The sequence below is a fragment of the Pelodiscus sinensis genome, chromosome 14 (assembly GCF_049634645.1).
Source record: "Pelodiscus sinensis isolate JC-2024 chromosome 14, ASM4963464v1, whole genome shotgun sequence".
Classification (NCBI taxonomy): domain Eukaryota; kingdom Metazoa; phylum Chordata; order Testudines; family Trionychidae; genus Pelodiscus; species Pelodiscus sinensis.
The window spans coordinates 37438291-37456571 of NC_134724.1; the positions used below are offsets into that span (position 1 = coordinate 37438291).

At 55.7% G+C, this 18281-nt stretch overlaps 1 protein-coding gene across 2 annotated transcripts in view; it reads right to left on the reverse strand.

Annotated features, from left to right (window-relative positions):
• Positions 1–11902: 11902 nt before the first annotated feature.
• The window catches only part of PKM (pyruvate kinase M1/2), a 39042-nt gene continuing 32663 nt past the window's right edge, over positions 11903–18281 (reverse strand). For both annotated transcript variants that reach the window (XM_075897548.1, XM_075897549.1), the window contains exons 10-11: positions 13923–14104; positions 11903–13133 (exon numbers count right to left, since the gene is read on the reverse strand). In XM_075897548.1, coding sequence (XP_075753663.1) covers positions 13027–13133; positions 13923–14104 — 289 coding nt within the window. In that variant the 3' untranslated portion in view covers positions 11903–13026. The remainder of the gene's footprint in view (positions 13134–13922; positions 14105–18281) is intronic.

The window sequence follows — 18281 nt, forward strand, 5'->3', positions numbered from 1 at the left end:
AGCAGCACAGACCTTTCCAGCCCTCTGAAAGCAGGAAAATCTCCCCTGGGCCTCTCCGCCCCTGCTGAGACGTGCAGCACGTTGGCCCTCGTCCGGTCGCAGGGCCGGCGCATTAGACCAGGGCCGAATCCTGCTTTTTGGAACATGGGCACCTGCTCCGTAGCTGTGTCGCCGTGCATCGATCGCACCACCAGAAACGGCTGAAACGACGACTGTTTAATGGAACAAAATACCGAGCGTGGAGAGCAAGGTAAAATCCGGTCATCCCAAATGAAGCCTGGCATGAGGCCAGCACCCCAAACAGGATCGGTTCAAACAGTCCTCCATGTCCGGAGAAGGGAGGTAGGGAACAGCTCCAGGCTGTGGGGAAGAACAAGCAGAGACGGGCCAGAGTGGCAGAGGCCCACGTAAGTGGACAGCCTTCCTTGCATACTTGCCTGGCCGTGCAGCCCGGAGGATGAGGTGGTGCATATGCGTGCATGCCTGACTGGCCCTGCGGCAGCCGCCGAGCCGACCCAATACCCTGCACTCGCTGTCGCTAGGCAGTGAAACGGGAACGCTGCACCACAGCGGGCTGTCCGCAGCCAGCCCGGCTCCTGCCCCGATGGCCTGCACAGCCAAACGGCTGCGAGCTGCCACCGGCACCGTGGGGTTGCACCGATGACGTGCACACAGAGAGGGGAGGGTGGACTCCCTTCAGAGCCCTCCGGTTACCGTGCAGAGTTAGGGTCATGGGGCCCATTTTTCCCACTTTCTCTCTTTGCCCCGCTCTTTTCTGACAGGAGAAGGTGATCCGCATCTTAAAGAGGAACACAAAATGGAGGTCATAAAAAAACCTGGTGCCCCTCTGTGGGTACCACCTAAGGTTGCCAGGTGTCCAGTATGGGCCTGGACAGTCCGGTATTTGCAGCCTCCGGCTGGCAAAAAAACCCAGAAAATACCAGACATGTTTTCTCGGCTGGAAGGACTTGAGACAGTCTTCCCCTGCTGCGTCTGGTGGGGGCAGTGGGGGTATTTAAAGGCACAATGTTTATTTTTTGTGCGGTTGTGGGTTTTTTGCTCAACAACTTTGATTCCCCCTCCCCCTTTTTTTTCTCAACCAATCTCCCCCTCCCACTATGTTCGGTATTTTTCGTGAAAGTATCTGGCAATCCTAGTACCACCCAGCACGCAGGCTGGCGCTAAGCGGATGCCTCTGCTTCTCTGACTCAGGGCCACTCGGTCTGCGTCAGGAACAGGAGCCCCCCTGGTGCCAAGTCCTGGGACTCGGCCCCTCTCAGCACCCAGCCTGGCATGCGCTAGCCGGCCAGAGGAAGGCTCTTTGCTGGGCTCGCCGGCTGCTCTCGGCCAGCCCTGTCGTCTGCCTGCAGCAGCCAGAACGGGGGCACCTGGGGAGAGAAGAGCTCGGAGGGGATTTCAGCCAGCGCCGAGGGAGGCCTTGAAACTAGCCTGGCACAAACCCTGCGCCCCCGACCTGCGCTGCTTGGCGGGTGGGCCAGGAGACCAGCCCAGCCAGCGATGAGACAGCAGGCCCAGTTCACGCCCAACCTCGGAGTGGCTAAACCTCCCGGCCGGCGCGTGGGCCTGCTGTGAGGGGACGCCGGCCGGGCTGATTGTGGGAACATTAGTGACTCCGGCCAGAGATTAGACTGTTTACATTGCTCTGTGCACTGATTACCAATCTAGGTTCACACACATTTACCTTGGCGGTGCTGATTAGCCAACTCCAAAAGCCTGGCTCAGTCACCGCTTTACAGCTGCCAGGGCCCGACTCCCTTCTCCCTTGCGCCTGGCCCCGCCGTGTCCTGCCCTCAGCGGGTGCACCGCCGCAGGGCCTGCAAAGGCCACAGAGGAGTACTGGGGGGAAGCCGGTGCAGCCGAGCGCGAGGCCTGGCCCGCTGCATAAGGGGGTGTTGGCTGCAGGGGCCGTCTCTGGCGCTGGGCCAGCGCTCGGCTCCTGCTGAGAACTTTGCACGGGTGCTAGGAACTGAAAGGGGCCCGCAGGAGGGAGGCACTGAGGGAATCTTGGGCTGCCAACGTCCCGCCAGCCTCCCTGGGACCCCTCACGCCCAGCTCAGCTCCCTCCCGGGCCCGGCTGGCGGGTCAGTCAGCTGCCCTTGGGCACAGGGGATGAAGCCTGAGAGGCAGTGAGCTCCCCCCCCCCCCGGAGGCCCGCTCCAGCCAGGGGTACCTGAGTCTCATGGAGCTTCGGCCGAGGCGGCAGTGGGCTCTTGGGGGGCGCTGAACCGCCTCCTCTCCCATCCACCCCTTGCCCTTGCCGCCCTGCCTGAAGCGGTCCCAGCCTGGCACCACAGGGGCTCAGCAGCGCCGCCCTGCAGCTGGCGTCGGAGAGGGCGGCTCACCGATCTGCGCAGGTCTCTCAGGTGACAATCCCTGGGTCATGGCATCACTGCCCCTGCAGGCCAGGGCCCCGCCCAGCGGCAGCAGGCCCACCCCGTCGGGCTGAGCTGGAGCAGAGCTAAGCAGTGGCTGGAATCCCCTCCGTGTCGCAGGCCCTGCAGGTCAGTGCTGTGCGCACCCCGGCGGCTTCCCACCCCGGGAGCCCTTTGCAGAGAGGCAGGGTGGTGCCCACGTCTGCACGTTACCCCGGTGGCCGGCAGCTCAGGGCCGGGCCGGGGGCAGGGGGACTGGCCGGGGCCGGAAGCGTAGCCAGCGCCGGGCGGGGGAGGTCCAGCCTGGCGCTGGCCTGGAGCTAGCGGCAAATGGAACCTCCCTCCTGGGGCACGTTCTGCTGTTTCATCGTTCGTTTCCGTGAGAACGGCCACCCGGGCTCAGACCCGTGGGCCAACTGGCCCAGCACCGGCATCTCCACCCCGACCCGGCCCAGCCATTCGACAGCAGCAGGGGGGTGACGGGTACCCAGGGAGCCTGACCCTGACCGGGGGAGCTTTGCTGGGAGCGGTGAGCCCTTCACCCACCCTCCGGGGCTCCTGGCCTCCTGCCCGCGGCGTGGTCTCTGGTCTGGGGCCTGGGTTGCAGACGTGTGGGGCTGGGCCAGGAGCTGACTAACCCACAGACCAAGGCTGAAGCACCTGGCTGCCTTTCTCCTTTGGGCTCGACTGGCCCAGACACCCCCATGTGCCTCCTCTCCTGCCCCCTGCAAAGCGGGAGGTTACACAGCTGCCCCTCCGCCCCAGCCCTTTGGCGCACCCTCCCCCGCGCTGCCCGTCCGGGCAGCCGCTGCGTTCCCTGCCCGGGGGCCCCGCCCAGGACAAGGTACGACCTGCTGCTTGCTTGTCTCTGTGGGCCCCTGGGCGAGCCGGGAGCTGCCAGCGAAGGAAGAGGCCATGGGAGGGAGGGGCAGAAATCCAACCGGGGCGCCCTGGGCGACGTGCTGGCTGCCCAGCCCAGCCCAGGCATCTGGGGCACGTCCTTTTGGATTTCACTGGAGGGGCGTGGAGAGGGCGACACGGATGCTGGGGGCTGGAGCACATGGCCGAGGAGAGGCTGAGGGATTGGGGCTTGTTGAGCCTTAGGAGAGAAGCTCCCTGCGGGGTTTGAGCTCCCTGCGGGGGGGCCACAGGCTGTTCTGGGGTGGCAGAGGCAGAACAAGGAGCAAAGGGCTCAAGCCGCAGTGGGACGAGAAGTCCTTGGCTGGAGTGGGCCAGCGCAGCCCCTTGGTGGAAGGAGAGCGGGGCCTGTTTCCACTGCGGCGGCGCTGGGCCCGGAAGTGCCCCCACGGTGCTGGGCATTTCTGAGCCAGCATCAGAGCCACCAGCGTCGGGACGGGACGGGACAGGACAGGGGCTGAGCCCGAGCTGCTGCGGCTCGAGGGAAGAGGCCAATCCCAGCTCACCGTCCTGTCCTCCGGGTGCAGGGACAGTAACGCCCCCGTGTGTCATACTCAGACACCCGCCCTCTGCCCTGCCCTTCGCCATCACCCCCGTGCGAACAGGCGTCACGTTCCTCCAGCGGCCGCGCTGCGGGGAGCAGCTCCCGGGCTGCATGGGGGGAGATCCACACCCAGGGGGGTTTGATCCTCACGAGAGCGTCCAAGCTTAGAAGAGTCAATCCCTTGCGACTTCCTGCCAAACGGGCCCCTGCAGACAGCGTCAGCTCCACCGACGTCTCCGCGCCTGGCGTGGGGGGAGGCCAGACCGGGCAGAGCGCGCTCGTTTCCCCCAGCTGCAGGGTCGTGGTGTGCGGCAGCCAGCTGGAGCAAGCATGCGAGACGGGCACCAGAGCGAGCGTGCAAGACGGGCACCGGAGCGAGCGTGCAAGACGGGCACCGGAGCGAGCATGCGAGACGGGCACCAGAGTGAGTGTGCAAGACGGGCACCGGAGCGAGCGTGCAAGACGGGAGTTGCAGGGAGCATGTGAGACGGGCGCTGCAGGGAGCATGCGAGACGGGCACCAGAGTGAGCGTGGGAGACGGGCACCAGAGTGAGTGTGCAGGATCCACCACAGCAGCCCACACCCCCAGCCCGCCTTGCTGGGAGAACCCTCCGCTGGGCATCACTGCATGCGCCTGGCCAGAGGCTCCCTGCCCTCGATGTGGGGTCACCGAGCCAGCTCCTAGACAGAAGAGCTAGAACATCAGCCAAGGCCGCGTCAAGCTCTGGTTCTACGCCGGGAGTGCCAGACCGCAGCAGATCGCTGTCACTGCCCTGGGAAAGGCCATGGTCAGAGACAGGCCGGGGCAGAGGCTGACCCAGTCGGGCAGCACTTTTGTTCCGGAGAGACCCATCCGCTCATCTCGCCCGCGCTCTAGGGCCCAGTGCCAGGAGGGGTTTCTCAGTCTCCATGTGGCCTTTGCACTGGGCCATGCTCATACTCAGGGAACGACGGGGCCAGGATCTCACCCCCAGGGCTCAGACCATTTGGCCGCAGCTCTCTCCCACTTGCATCCCAGGACTGGGCACCAAACCTGCCTGCTGCCAGCCCCGTGGTGCACACAGGGCCATGCCCGCAGCGGCGCAGGAAATCGCCCGTAGCGCAGGAGGCATTTTGAGGTTCCCCGGCTGCGTTTTGGATCAGCGACGCCCAGCCTCACTTCCACCAGAGCCGCCAGCTCACCCCAGAGCAGGAAAGCAGGAGCAGCTTCTCACAAAGCCAAGGCTGGTTAATAATTAACAGGCTGCGGGAAGGGCTGAGATTTCACATCTGTCACCAGCAGCAAGACCTGTCACTCGCTGGGTCACGGCCATTCCCACAGCGGCTGGGCGGCCCCGTCCCTTTGGAACGGCCCCATCACCCAGACGGGCACCGCAAACGGGCACGGCCCCACGACGCTGCTTTCTGAGACGAGGCTGCGGTGGCCGGGCTGGAAAAAGCTTTTTTTTTTTTTTGGTAAATGTGCAGCCAGTGAATTTTTCGAGGGTTGCACGTTACACATGGGGGGAGGGGGCAGCTCCTGCAGAGCCATGCCCAGCACCCCGCGGCCTACGACCCAGCAGTGGAACATCAGCTGTTCGAGACGTTTGCCCGGCCGCCAGGCAAACAGCCCCTGCGGCACTCCTGGCTGAGGCCGCGTGCGGGCCACGTGGCGGGGACGCTAGGAAACCAAACGTGACTCCCACTGGCCCTGGTTCCGGGGATGGTCACAGCCTCCTCTGGAACAGTCTGCTCCGTCCAGCTCCGAGATCCTGGTGCCTGTGAATGTGGGAGCGCAGCTTTAACTCCGTCCCCTCCCTCCAGCCTGTTCTCGCACCTCCACCAGGCTGTTGCATTGCTGCTAATTAAAGAGCCCGTGTGAACAGCCCTGCGTACCTCAGTCGCTTCCTCCTTGCTCAGCTCAGTCCCGCCGCAGGATTCGTGGGTGGGTTTTCCCCAGCACTCGGGCTCGTACTCCCTAATGTGCGGATGGGCTGGGATGTCTGGTAAAGCCGACACACACTGACTCCGTGTGCTGGTCCGACCCGCATGCTTCCTGCACAGACCCCACTGTCCCGTAGCCAACAGGGCCTATCACTAGCAGCGTGTAGAGACCCCACCGGGGCTGGAGAGAGCTCCGACCGGCGCCGGGTCGCTCACTAAAAGCCCGAGGCTTTGGCCATGGGGATGAGGAGACAGTAGCCCAGGGTTGCAGTACTATTGCCAGAACGGTCACAGCAACAGCCAGGCCAGCTGGCTATTTCACAGAACAACAATCCGGAAACAGCTGAGTTAGGAAGGTCTAGATCATGGGCTCCCAAACTGGGGGGCATGCGCCCCTGGGGGGGGGTGAAGAAATTCCGGGGGGGGGGTGCACGAGGCAACCCAGCGCCCCTGCCTAAGTTTTGCTGCTATTTTTGTTTTTCGGGCCCAGTCAGTTCCTTCTTTCTTTTTTTCTCAACACGTTTTGCTGCTATTTGGGGGCGGAGGGTGAGGGTTTCTCAAAAATCAAAAAGGAGACGTGATGTCGAAAAGTTTGGGAAGCCCTGGTCTAGACCAATGTCCAGGGGAGACAGAGGGAACGAGCCACGGTCTGGAGGACTCACTCTGAGAACTCAAAACCCTGAATTATCTACGAAGGCTAATAGGGACTTGAGTTCAGCTTACACGTCATTACCTGGGGAAGTCATTTCTGGCAGCCTGGCAGCCGCTTTAGCCCAGCAGGAAAAGGCATAATGAAATCCAGCACTTGGGCACTGAAGCTGGGCGCAGGCAAGCCCCCGGAAATTAACCCAGACCCCAAACCCGTTTCATGTAGGTTCACACACAGGTGGCAGAGAACCTAACAGCCTGCTCCAAGGGACCGGGGCTAGAACGTGGCTCTCTTTTTCAGTCTAAGGTTGAGGACTTTGCTTTTCTTTTCGCACATTAACACACACATGCCCTGAAAGGCTGCTAGGCTGCCCGCTCTCGAAAGGGCCAGGGTGCCTGGGACTGGCCCCGTATACATTCCTATATTGGCATTACAGAAATGCACAGGAATAGCGCTGAAAGGCGAAACCTGAGCCAAAGGCAAGTCTGTCTTGCCAACGTCAGTGAAAGCCTGGCCCCTGCTGGACTAGTTCAGAAGAGCATGCTCCCTCTTCTTTTGAAGGGCTGAACATCAGACCATCAGATCAACGCAAAGCTTGACATTTCTGCTAGTCTGGGCTCCGCAACAGGCAATCAGCAGTCAAAGCAGCATGAACATTAGGGATCATTTTAAAAGGAATCGAGACTAGGACAATGGTTGCCTCTGTAGAAATCCTTGGTACGCCCACCTCCTGAATACCGCATGCAGATCTGGTCACCTCATCTCAAGAAAAGATAATCTTGGCATCGGCAAAAGTTTGGAAAAGGGCAACAAAAACGAAGGGTTTAGAATGGCTGCTATAGGAGGAGAGATTAATAAAACTGGGATTCTTCCGCTTCAAAAAGAGAAGACCAAGGGGGGATATGATAGAGGTCTATAAAATCATGACCAGGGCGGAGAAAGTAGAATTTTTTTTTCCATATTTACTTGCTGTCATATACAAGAACTAGGGGTCACCAAATTAATAGGTAGCAGGTTTAAAACAAACAAAAGGAAGTTTTTCTTCACACAGTACACAGTCAACCTGTGGAACTCCTTGCCAGAGGACATCATGAAGACGAGAACTTTAACAGGGCTCAAAAAAAAGCTAGATAAATATATAGAGGTTAAGTCCATCAATGGCCATTAGCCAGAATGAGTAGGAACCATGCCGATAGCCTCTGTTTGCCAGAAGCTGGGAATAGGTCACTGGATGATTCCCTGTTCTTACCACTCCCTGTGGGGCACCTGACAGTGGCCAATGCCAGAGAACAGGATACTGAGGTAGATGGGCCTTTGGCCTGACCCAACATGGCTGTTTTTATGGGCACCGATTAACTACAAATCCAGCAAATTTCTGCTTTTTAACTCTGTTGCTCAATCGTTGCTTTACGGTGAGTGCTCTCACGCTAAACAGGGCCAAACCCATCCCTTGTGTGGATGGGAGCCATTCCAGGAATAGGCAGGGCCATTCCAGGAGGCGGCCCTGTGCCCCCTGCCACTTGAGTCTGGGGCCCAGGCTGTGCGGCAAGAGGAGTCCGCTGCACATCTGTGGCACTACTCCGCGAGCGGGAAACGTGAGGGGTGCTGGCCCCGCTGTGAGGCTCAAGCGGGCTGGAGGGACGGTCCATTGGAGCCGCAGCTGAAGCGCAGCAGAATGAGTCTGTGCCGCAGAGGAGCACGTCCCTGCTAGAGAGCAACCCTGGCAAGGTTCTAATGGACGCCACAAATGGAGCCTTACTGGGCTCCTGGGAAGGGAGCAGCTGGGGGCTCTGGGAGCCAAGGACGTTCCCAGAAAGGCTTAGGACAGGCCTGGAGTGCACCCTGCCCACCTGCACCCAACTGGGCACTGGGGGCAGGGCAGGGCTATGGGGGCCCTCAGCCCTGTCAGCTGCACTAAGACAGCTGCTCCAGCCTGACTGCCAACTTCCAGACCTCAGATCAGGTCAATGCTGGCCCTTGCAAGCCGAGCTGGCCTGAGCTTGCGGAGACATTTCCAGGTCTCCAGTCTCTAAACCCAGCAGTTGCTTTTCAAGACACAAATCTACCCCCCCCCCCCCCAGTTTAACTGGGGGGCCAGGAACATAGTTGAGGGAAGGAAAGACCCCGGCTAGATGTGCAGGGAACAGACCCTTCCCCACTGCCTTCCTCCCCCCTTGCATTACTCTAGGAAGGGTCCTACAGGTCCGGCTCCAGCCCACTGGCTACACCACAATTCAAAGTCCCGCAGCCCCTTGGGGCCTGAGCCGGCTACAGCTGTGCAAGCACAGCGAGCCGGGTCAGCTGGCTCCAGGGGCCCCCTTCCCAAGGGACAAGGATGCAGGGCACCCACAGGTTGTGTTCCAACAGCGGCGGAGGGTCTCCAACACCGTTTCACTTCCAAGTGCCTTGGGCGGTGCTGGCAGGAGCTTCTTGGGGTGGCGGGTTGTGCAGTGGCAGGGTCACCGGCGAGGGTTCTCGGCCGCAAGCGCTGCTTGCAGAGACCTTTCAGCGCCAACTAGATGAGGTCTGGTATCTAGATTACCAGGGCTGCGGAAACCAGCTCCCGCTCCAGTCCGAGCCAGCGAGACACCCCTGCCTGCTGCACCATTGCTCAGGTCCGGCAGCTCCCAGGCGGTGGCTGAGACTCTGCGTTACACGTTCCAGAGCATCCCTAGGAGCTTTTCAGGGCCTTTGCCAGAGCAGCAGGACAGGGACAACGCGCTACTACCCATGGCCACATGACTTACCAGGACAGCAGACATAGGGGTGCCAGGAGTCCAGTATTCACCCGGACAGTCTGCTATTTGCAGGCTCTGTCCAGTTAAAAAAAGGAAATACCAGCCACGTGAAATGGCCAGTATTTCGTTTTCCTGGGAGAGAAGCCTGGCGGGGACAATTTTCCTCTGCGGCGTCTGGCAGGGAGGGGGGGCCTGAAGGAGCACAGCAGAGTCATAGTAAAGGGGGGGCAGAGGGGCACTTGCTGGGCACCACACTAGAGGGGTGCCAGGGTGGGAGTGGAGCACCTAGGAGCTGGCCACATGATGCCTCCCTCAACATCAGCAGTGGCTAACCCCTGGCTTGCAAGCCGCATGCGGCTCTTGCCCCCCAAAAGTGCTGCTCAGATCAGAGCTGCGGGGTTTTAAAAAAATGGCACCCAAGATGGTAGCTGTCTTAAAGGGGCAGCCTCCTTACAAAATTTTTTTTTGCACAACTGTTGTTTTGGGGGCTTTTTTAAACAACTCTGGTCTCCCCTTTTCCTCAACAATGTTTTCACAGTGTGTGGGGTTTTTGGGGGGGTGGTATTTCTTGTTAAACCATCTACCAACCCTAAATGGATGGGTTCCTACCAGGCCCACCCATCCCATAGCACAGCTAGGCTCTGTCTACACTGGTGGGTTCTTGCCCAATAAATATGCAAATGAGGCTAAGCATGGAATATTGCTGAGCCTCATTTGCATATCTAGTGAGCCGCCACTTATGCGGAAGAGGCTCTTGCGCCAGAAGGAGCTGTCTACGCTGCCCCTTCTTGCGCAAGAAAAACCCTCTTGCGCAATGCGTTATTCCTGAAAATAATCAGTGTAGCAGCATTGCCAAGACGGTTTTTCTTGCGCAAGGGGCAGTGTAGACTCTCCTGCTGACAAGAGCCTCTTCCACAAAAATGGGAGCTCATTAGATATGCAAATGAGGCTCAGCAATATTCCATGCTTAGCCTCGTTTGCATATCTCTGGCACAAGAACCCGCCAGTGTAGACATAGCCCCCAAGAACGCAAAAGCAAATGCCTAGGAACAGGCCTGGCGAGGGAGCTCTGGCCCAGACTAGACTTAGGCTCCAGCTTGACTAAGCAAGGCTCTAAGGGACAGTCTAATGCAGACAGCCTGTCTCCCAGACATGTGGCCGGCAGGGGCTTTCAAACAAGAAAGCCTTTCGGAGAGGAGCAGCGGCTACAGTCTTGTCCCAAAAACCTACTGCTACCCAAAGGGCTCAGGCAGCTGGGAAGCATTTTGCACATGCATTGCATCATCTTCTGCTGGAACTTTGCAAGCCAAAGGCAGCTGGCTCACCCTCGCCTCTCCCCACTTGGAAACCATTAAGGGGCAAGCATTTCCAAGTTCAAGGGCAGGCCCTCAAGGACAGGCCACGGGGGAAGCTGGCTCTGGCCCTCGCAGGAAGGGGTAGCCCTCTCCTGTTGGCCAGCTATAGATTCCATCCTTCCCCAAGTTGTAAGCAAGGTCCCTAAGGCCCTGAGCACGGATTACTCCTCTTGCCTTGTTTCGCTGCAAAAGCATCTACCCACAATCAAGTGCACTGCTCATACCTACTGCTTGTGTCAAGTGACCGCTCCAAAACAGACCCGTGTTCAGTGCTGGCAGCTGGGGTGGAGGAGGGGAAATTTAAGTGAGGCAGCTCCCCCATTGGTCAGGTCCAGGAATAAGCTACAAGCATAGGCAATTTCGCCATGCTTTCCCTGACAGGCCGCCTGAGATCTGGCAAGTCGTTTTCCCTAGTCCCCTCTGCCCTCAAGAGGGGAACGAATGCAACAGAAGCAGCAGCAGGTTTGGTTTTTGGCTTGAATGGTGCTTCTGAGCAACACAACCAAGTGCCAATTGCTATGGACTATTTTAACCATTTGGCAGCCCTTGTTAGAACAGCTCCAGGCCACAGAGCAAGACCCGTGCCCATTTCAAGATGGGACTGGACTCACTATAAACTTTTAGAAAGGAAGAGGGCAACCGCGTATGTCGCGAGAAGGGACGTAGCTGGTAAGAGATGTAGCGTTACAAAGGATGTGACCGCACAGGAGACAGCTAGGTCTGAAGTGCCCATGAGTTTGGTCTACCTGCAGGCTCTACCCTATAGCTCGTGGTCCTGCTGCAGCAGGTGGCTGCGTGCGCATGTGAAGTGTCCTTTGGGAGGCCTCCCCTCCCCCAGCTTTGCCCCCATTGTCCAGAAACTGGGTGATGTTTGTGGGCGCATGCAGGCATCTGCTGCCCCCCCTCCCTCCGAGGGGCCTGCCACAGAGAATCACATTGGGCCCAGCAGCCTGCCCAAGGATCTCTACAGTAAGCAAATCCCAGCCAGAGCCTGCCGCTTGCACCCCAATCTTGGGCCACAACCCCCTCCTGCAACCAGACTCCCTCCCCGACCCTACCCCCTCCGTTAATATTGGAGAAATGTGGCATGTACCACGTTCTTGGAGTGGTTCTTCCCCCTCCCCCCACCCCATCAAGAAGGGCTGCCCACCCCAGATCTATCTGCAAAGCAACAAGTACAGTACTGAGGATTCCCCACAGCCAAGGATAAAATCTCGTCCAACTACCATGGAAACAAGTTTTCCCCTCGGAAGAGGCTGATTGAGACCTTCCCTTTTCAGATACTGTTTGCAAGCAAATACTCGCCAGCTGGCCAGTCTGGACATCCACATGAGAAGGACTCCACCCTGCCTCTGGAAAAACCAAGCACAAGAGAAGGCTGGTAGGTGCTTCAGCTTTTTTTATTGATGTACACATTTGTGCTCTACAACCCAAGTCACCTGTTACAGTAACTAACGTGTCCAGATTTACAACACAGGAAGGAAACGGCTCTCAGGAAACAGGACTACTCGACTCAGACAGATACGCTACACTGCAGCAGGCGCACAAGCAGCTCTCAGCACAGGAAGCGGAAAAGCAGCACTCAACCCTTTAAGAGCTAAGCTTTGGTTTTATCCCAGTTCTATTTCTTCCTGCTGCCCTCATGTGACAAACGAAGGGAACCCAGACCTGGCCTGCATCTTACACTTTGGCCTGGAGGTTCGCATCACGGCTTTCTCGCCATCTGCATGGGGAGAGGGACAGTCGGTCACATGCAAGTTGCTATTTTAGAACTTAAAGGGTTAAGCACGTCTTAGCTTATCAACACCCACTCGCATGTTAAGATACTGAAAGTATCTGTAGTGGAGTTTAAATTATGGAGTGCAGAGAGCCCGTCCATCCAGCGGGGAGACCAGACTAATGTACGTACTGACCCATGATTCCATCTACCACCGCCCCTAAACTGGAGTGCACTGGTGACAAGGACAAGTTTGTGGCGTGGGAGTCATTGGAGGACATGGCAGAGAAGGGAGGCACTAAATTAAGCTTTGGATTATCTGACCCTACAGGGCACAGCTGTATTCTGCCTGCTGCAGAGTGTTCACACTCAAGCTCAGACCATCCCCATGTTATTGCCTCCTTCCTCTACATGCCTGAGAAAGGGCAGGGAAAGGCACACGTTCACCCTAAGACAGTATCCAGACTACAAGGAGGGGGTTGAGCAGCACAAGTTCAGTTGTCATGCAGGAGTCTCCTACATCAACTCCCTACTACTTCAGGGCAGAATCACCGTTAGGGAGCAAGGCAGTTTTGCCTTTCAACAGCATTTCAAGTATTCTCGTAGAGTGACATCAAGGGTCTCCTTCCCCCGCTGCTGCATTTGGTGGTGTTTAGCAACCTCTATCCACGCTACACACGGATAACATTGCAAGCAATTGCCAGCCTAATGCCGGGGGTAGAGCAGAGGGGAAGAGGGGCGGTGTTGCTGGGGAGAGGGAAGGTGTTTTGGGGAAGAGAGAGCTGGTGTTCATGGAACTGGCACCACACGCATGGTGTTGGTGTAGCCAGACCCAGGGCGCCATCCTGTAAGTACAATGACAAGATCGCCAGTCTTGAAGAAGCCTCGTGCCTTGCCTAGAAGAGAAAGATCAGTGAGTCTCTGCAGGCCAAGCTGATGCCAACTGTTCAGTTAGATCCATGACATCAGGAAGCCCAGTGTTGCTGCTTTTAGGGTGTCCTCTACAACAGACCTCCAGAGACAAGGACTTGCCTTTCTTTCTGGGCAGTCCCAAGGCAAACCGAAGGGGCTGCCGGAGCCCCCACGTGGATTTAACAGCTCTGACTTCATCAGCCCAAGTGGCTAGTGCTTACATTCTAATCCCAGGGAGCTGCCTAGTGCCTGTGGATGTCCCCGGGGCCACAAGCTGGCATGACTACACCCGGCTGAGGGGCTCGCCAGTTTCCCTGCGCTAGCCTAGCAGTAAGAGCACTCCAGCACAGAGTCTGCTCCACCAGGGAGGAGACAGGACCCCTCACTTCTGTCCGACACTGCATCAGCAGGCGGAGCAGCCCTTCCCTCAGGCCTCGGTTTGCTTTAACAGCGGCCATTAGCAACTAAGGTGGCCACTCAGCCCAGAGGGGTAAGATTTCGTCTGTACGACTTTCCATTGACGCCACTCAAAGTCGAGGCCCACTGAGAAGGGGGAGCAGGTTTTCCCAAGCCATCAGCAGCCAGGCCTGGTGCTCGACAGAGCAGTGGCTGTAGGAGACCCATTTGTTGGCACAAGCAGTACTTCTTCCCACTAACAGCTTTAAGGCTCGGCCAGAAAGCAAAGGACGCCCCAGATTAGAGGGGTCTCAAGGAGCTGTTCTTCCCCAAGCATCCGTTACCCTGCTTCCTCTGGACTCTGGTCAGTAACTCACCAACATTCATGCCCAGGTTCACTCTCAGGTCCACGTCCTCTGCCCACGCATCCTGGGTGGGCTCTTTGCACAGCACGGGGAAGATGCCACGGTACAGATGGGCCTGCCGTGCAGTCTGTCCATTACGCGTCACAGCAATGATGGGAGCTCGCGGGCGGTACCTGGACACCAGGTGTGCAGATCTAGCAAGGAGACAAAAGGAAAGGGAGGGTTAATATCCAGAAGCAGCCCATTCGTGGTAGCCCAATCAAAGCTTGGGAAGCTTCCCATGTAGTCTATCAAGGCCAGAGAAGAGATGGTGCTCTCTCCACTACCAGGGCATTGGAACGTGGCAATCACCGCTCAGGTACTCCGCACAGATTGGCCAGGATGACTTGCAAGAAATCCTGCAAGAATCCAAGTTGACATCAAGTTTAGCTGGAAGATCAGACCGGTCCCCTCAGTCTCCCACTCAAGAGGGGACGTTACACAGCATCCCTTCCTGGAAGGCCTGCCCCTTCCACACCATCTCTCCTGCCTTCGGACACAGCAAGCCATCTGCTGGAGGTGGAGTCTCTTCCCTGCTCTCCCCACGCCTGGGGTCCTCCCACTTTAGGTTTCCAAAACTTTCGGAAGCGTCACTACACTTGAGTGGAAGCATCCAGCATGGGGTGGTGAGCGCCATTGGCCGGCATGGCCAGGCAGACAGACGTTGTGGGGCTTTTGCTTCGCTGCTGTGCTGCAGTCACTTGTTTTTGACCGTGGGACGCTCCAGGCAGCACGCATGGATCCTGTTCGCTTCAGGGCACGACAGCAACACTTTGGCTTGAGTGTGACTGAGGGGCAGGAGGAGCTAGGGCATTCCAAGCAGCATCAGCACTAATGACATGAAGGGGACAAGTAACCCTAAGTTTGAACACAGTGGTGACCACTTGCCAGAAGAGGAGTTTGCCTGCTGGTGTCACTCTAGTTTTCCTTGAAGCATATCTGATCACCAGGGGAAGTGGCGCCTCCTGCTCCCGTGCAAAGACAATATCCTTTGGAGGAGAAGGAATGCATTGTTGCCAAAACAAACCAACCCCACACCACGACTTTGGGACGTCACTGGCACTTCCAGAGCATCCGCAGTTCAGCTAATATGCCAGGGAAAGTTGCGGAAGACTCTGCAGTCACAAGAAATGAAGTTTTCCTCAAGGATCTAGAATGGTTTCCCTTGAAAGAGCGAGCATGCAGCAGGTAGAAGGAAGGACTTCTTCTGCAGCATACTCTGGGCAGTTGCTGAAGCGTTAGACTTCCTAGAGCAGGCGGTTTGCAGGGCAATCACGGGGTGCCACGGTCAGAGGGAAAGGGCAGGGAAAAGCCTAGAGTGCGCTAAGATTGTTGGTTTGAAATAAAAACAGATTCCAAACAGCTCAGAGGCATAGGGAGCAGTTCCCTATCCCCCTGCTTAGAGGGCAGCCATATGATCTGCTGCTCAGCTTTGCTTTTATGCAAGAAGCTAGAAGCAAAATGGTCAATGGAAGTTTACACAAAAAAGACAGGACTATGCAGCACTTTAAAGACTAACAAGACGGTTTATTAGGTGATGAGCTTTCGTGGGCCAGACCCACTTCCTCAGATCGATATGTGGAAGAAATTGGCATGACCATATATACCAAAGGGATACAATCAAAACAAGTGACAAAAATGACAAATCAGGTTTAAGAACAGAGCGGGGGAAGGTTAGTGTCTGAGGGAATGACATTAGGGATAATTGGGGAAGCCGTCTCTGTAATGGGTGAGATAATTAGCATCTTTGTTAAGATCCGTACGCAAAGTATCAAATTTAAGCATGAATGACAAATTGAAAGCTAGAGGAATACCCAGAAACCATCTACTTCAAGACAGACCCAAGAAAAACAACAAAACACCACTTGTCATCACCTATAGCCCCCCAACTTAAACCCATCCAACGCATTATCAATAAACCACAACCTATACTGGAACAGGATACTACCCTCCAAGAGGCTCTGGGAGACAGATCCAGTCTCCTATAGACAGCCACCTAACTTCAGGATGACTTCACCACCACCACCGGACATACCACACTAATACCAACCCTGGAACTTTTGCTTGCAACAAACCCTGGTGCCAGTTTTGTCCACATATTTACTCTGCTGACACCATTATTGGACCTAACCATGCCAGTTACAAGATCAAGAACACATATTCCTGTTCATCCAGAAATATAATTTATGCTATCATGTGCCAAAAGTGTCCGTCTGCTATGTATATTGAACAAACTTCAGACACTTCGCTAAAGAATCAATGCACATAAAACAGACATCAGGCTCTCAGAGAAAACTGTTGCTTGCCATTTTAACCAGACTGACCATTCTCTCCATGACCTTAAAACATGCATATTGCTTCAAAGAGATTTTAACTCCAGACTTCAAAAAGAAACCTCAGAACTGTCATTCATGCTTAAATTTGACACTTTGCGTACGGGTCTTAACAAAGATGCTAATTATCTCACCCATTACAGAGACAGCTTCCCCAATTATCATCCCTAATATCCCCTCACAGACACTAACCTTCCCCCCCCCACCCCCCCGTTCTTAAACCTGATTCGTCATTTTTATATGTGTTCGCTTTTTTTGACTGTCACTTTGGTATATATGGTCGTGCCAATCTTCTTCCACATATTGACCTGAGGAAATGGGTCTGGCCCATGAAAGCTCATCACCCAATAAACCATCTTGTTAGTCTTTAAAGTGCTGCATAGTCCTGTCTTTTGTTTCAGCTACACCAGACTAACACGGCTGCATCTCTACCACTAATGGAAGTTTGTGTGTGTGATAAACATGGGGATCAAGTGGTGCTTATTCAGTCTCCACCTGCAGCAGCAGAAGCTGGCTCGGTGGTACACGTGCCCCCACTTCCTGTTGGGAGGGACGTGAACTGTGTGGACGGTGGTGCACTCAGGACTCAGCAGAATCAGTCCACTTGAAGGGCTACGATATCTAGAGTTCTCTCACTGCTCAACATGGAGCAGAGAACAGGATCACACGATGCACAATTGTATTTCAACTGGATTCTTATCACCCAGTTCTCGTGCATCAAACTTTAGCAAAGCTGCTTAAATACAACGATTTCCCATCCAAGTTTTTGTTGCTTACAAGACAGCGGTGCCAGGCGCATCGATCCTGCAACTCTTACAAACCCTTTCTACTGTCAGAAGCCTTTCAGTGGCTTGAGATAACCAAGGTATTCAGAGGTAACAGAAACCAGAGCTAAAAATATTCAAATATCAAAGTTCAGCTCTCTTCAGAAAGGTCAAGGGTAAGGTTGGCAGGAATCCTTTACAGAAACAGACATCCAAGCACAGGGACACCAACTCCCATGCTTGCGGACAGCCCATTCTGCAGAAACGAAGCCAGCTGCAGTCTGAAATTTCCTGGAAAGTGGAGAATTCACAACTGGCCCAGTTCTTCACACAGATGCCAGTGCAGAGTCAGGGTGAGGATTCACAATGCCCATGCAGAGGGACATCCGTTGTTGGAAAAACCTCTATCAAGCTAAGACTTGCTTTGAGAGTAGCAATTTAGTGCTTGGTTTGGAGAATCAGAAGCGGATGAGTTGGGTTTAAGACCATTCTCGCTGAGCTTTGCTATGTTTTCTAGCTACAGGCTCTACTAAGCGACCTTAACGGCATTAACGTTTGTCAAATCCCAAGCCACTGTGGCACCTTGAGCATCTTCCACTGCTTAGTGCAACAGTGCAAGCCTGCGCAGGGGACAGACACTAGCTGGATCTAGTATTAGAGGCACATTCCAGTTTCAGTTGCTGAACACTTTAGCTTAAAACCTCTGTGGACTGTAGGCAAAGTTAAGACTTCACCCAAGCAGGACAGACATTAGAAAATGTTAACAAAAGGGATCAAGTATCTGTACTTTTAGCCTCCTGTTTTAAGTTCTCTTTAAAGGTAGGCTCCGTAGCCCTGTGCTTGAAGTCTGCTATTTGACTGGACTACACGATGGGAGGGTTTGATATTGTACTAATGGTTTAGCCAGTGATCTCATGTCAGGCAGGTCTTCCCTTCCGCAATCACTGTAGTCAGCCCAACTTGAAGGTACTGCCTTGCTCAAATGGCTAAAGTCTGCATCCAGGGGACTTCTGGCCTGACAAAATCCAAGATCTCAGGTTAACGTGACTAGAACAGTTTTCTGTCTATTTTTCAGCTAGCTTTATTGGCAACAAAGATGCAATTTATCAGCAGAAAGCAGTCTGTCTGATGCTGATGTCAGGAGGTCCAAGAACACTGGAGAACTGAATCAGATTAAACATCTGCCGATTTCTAGAACATCTGTCCATCTTCTGAATGGAAGAGGGTGGCGCATA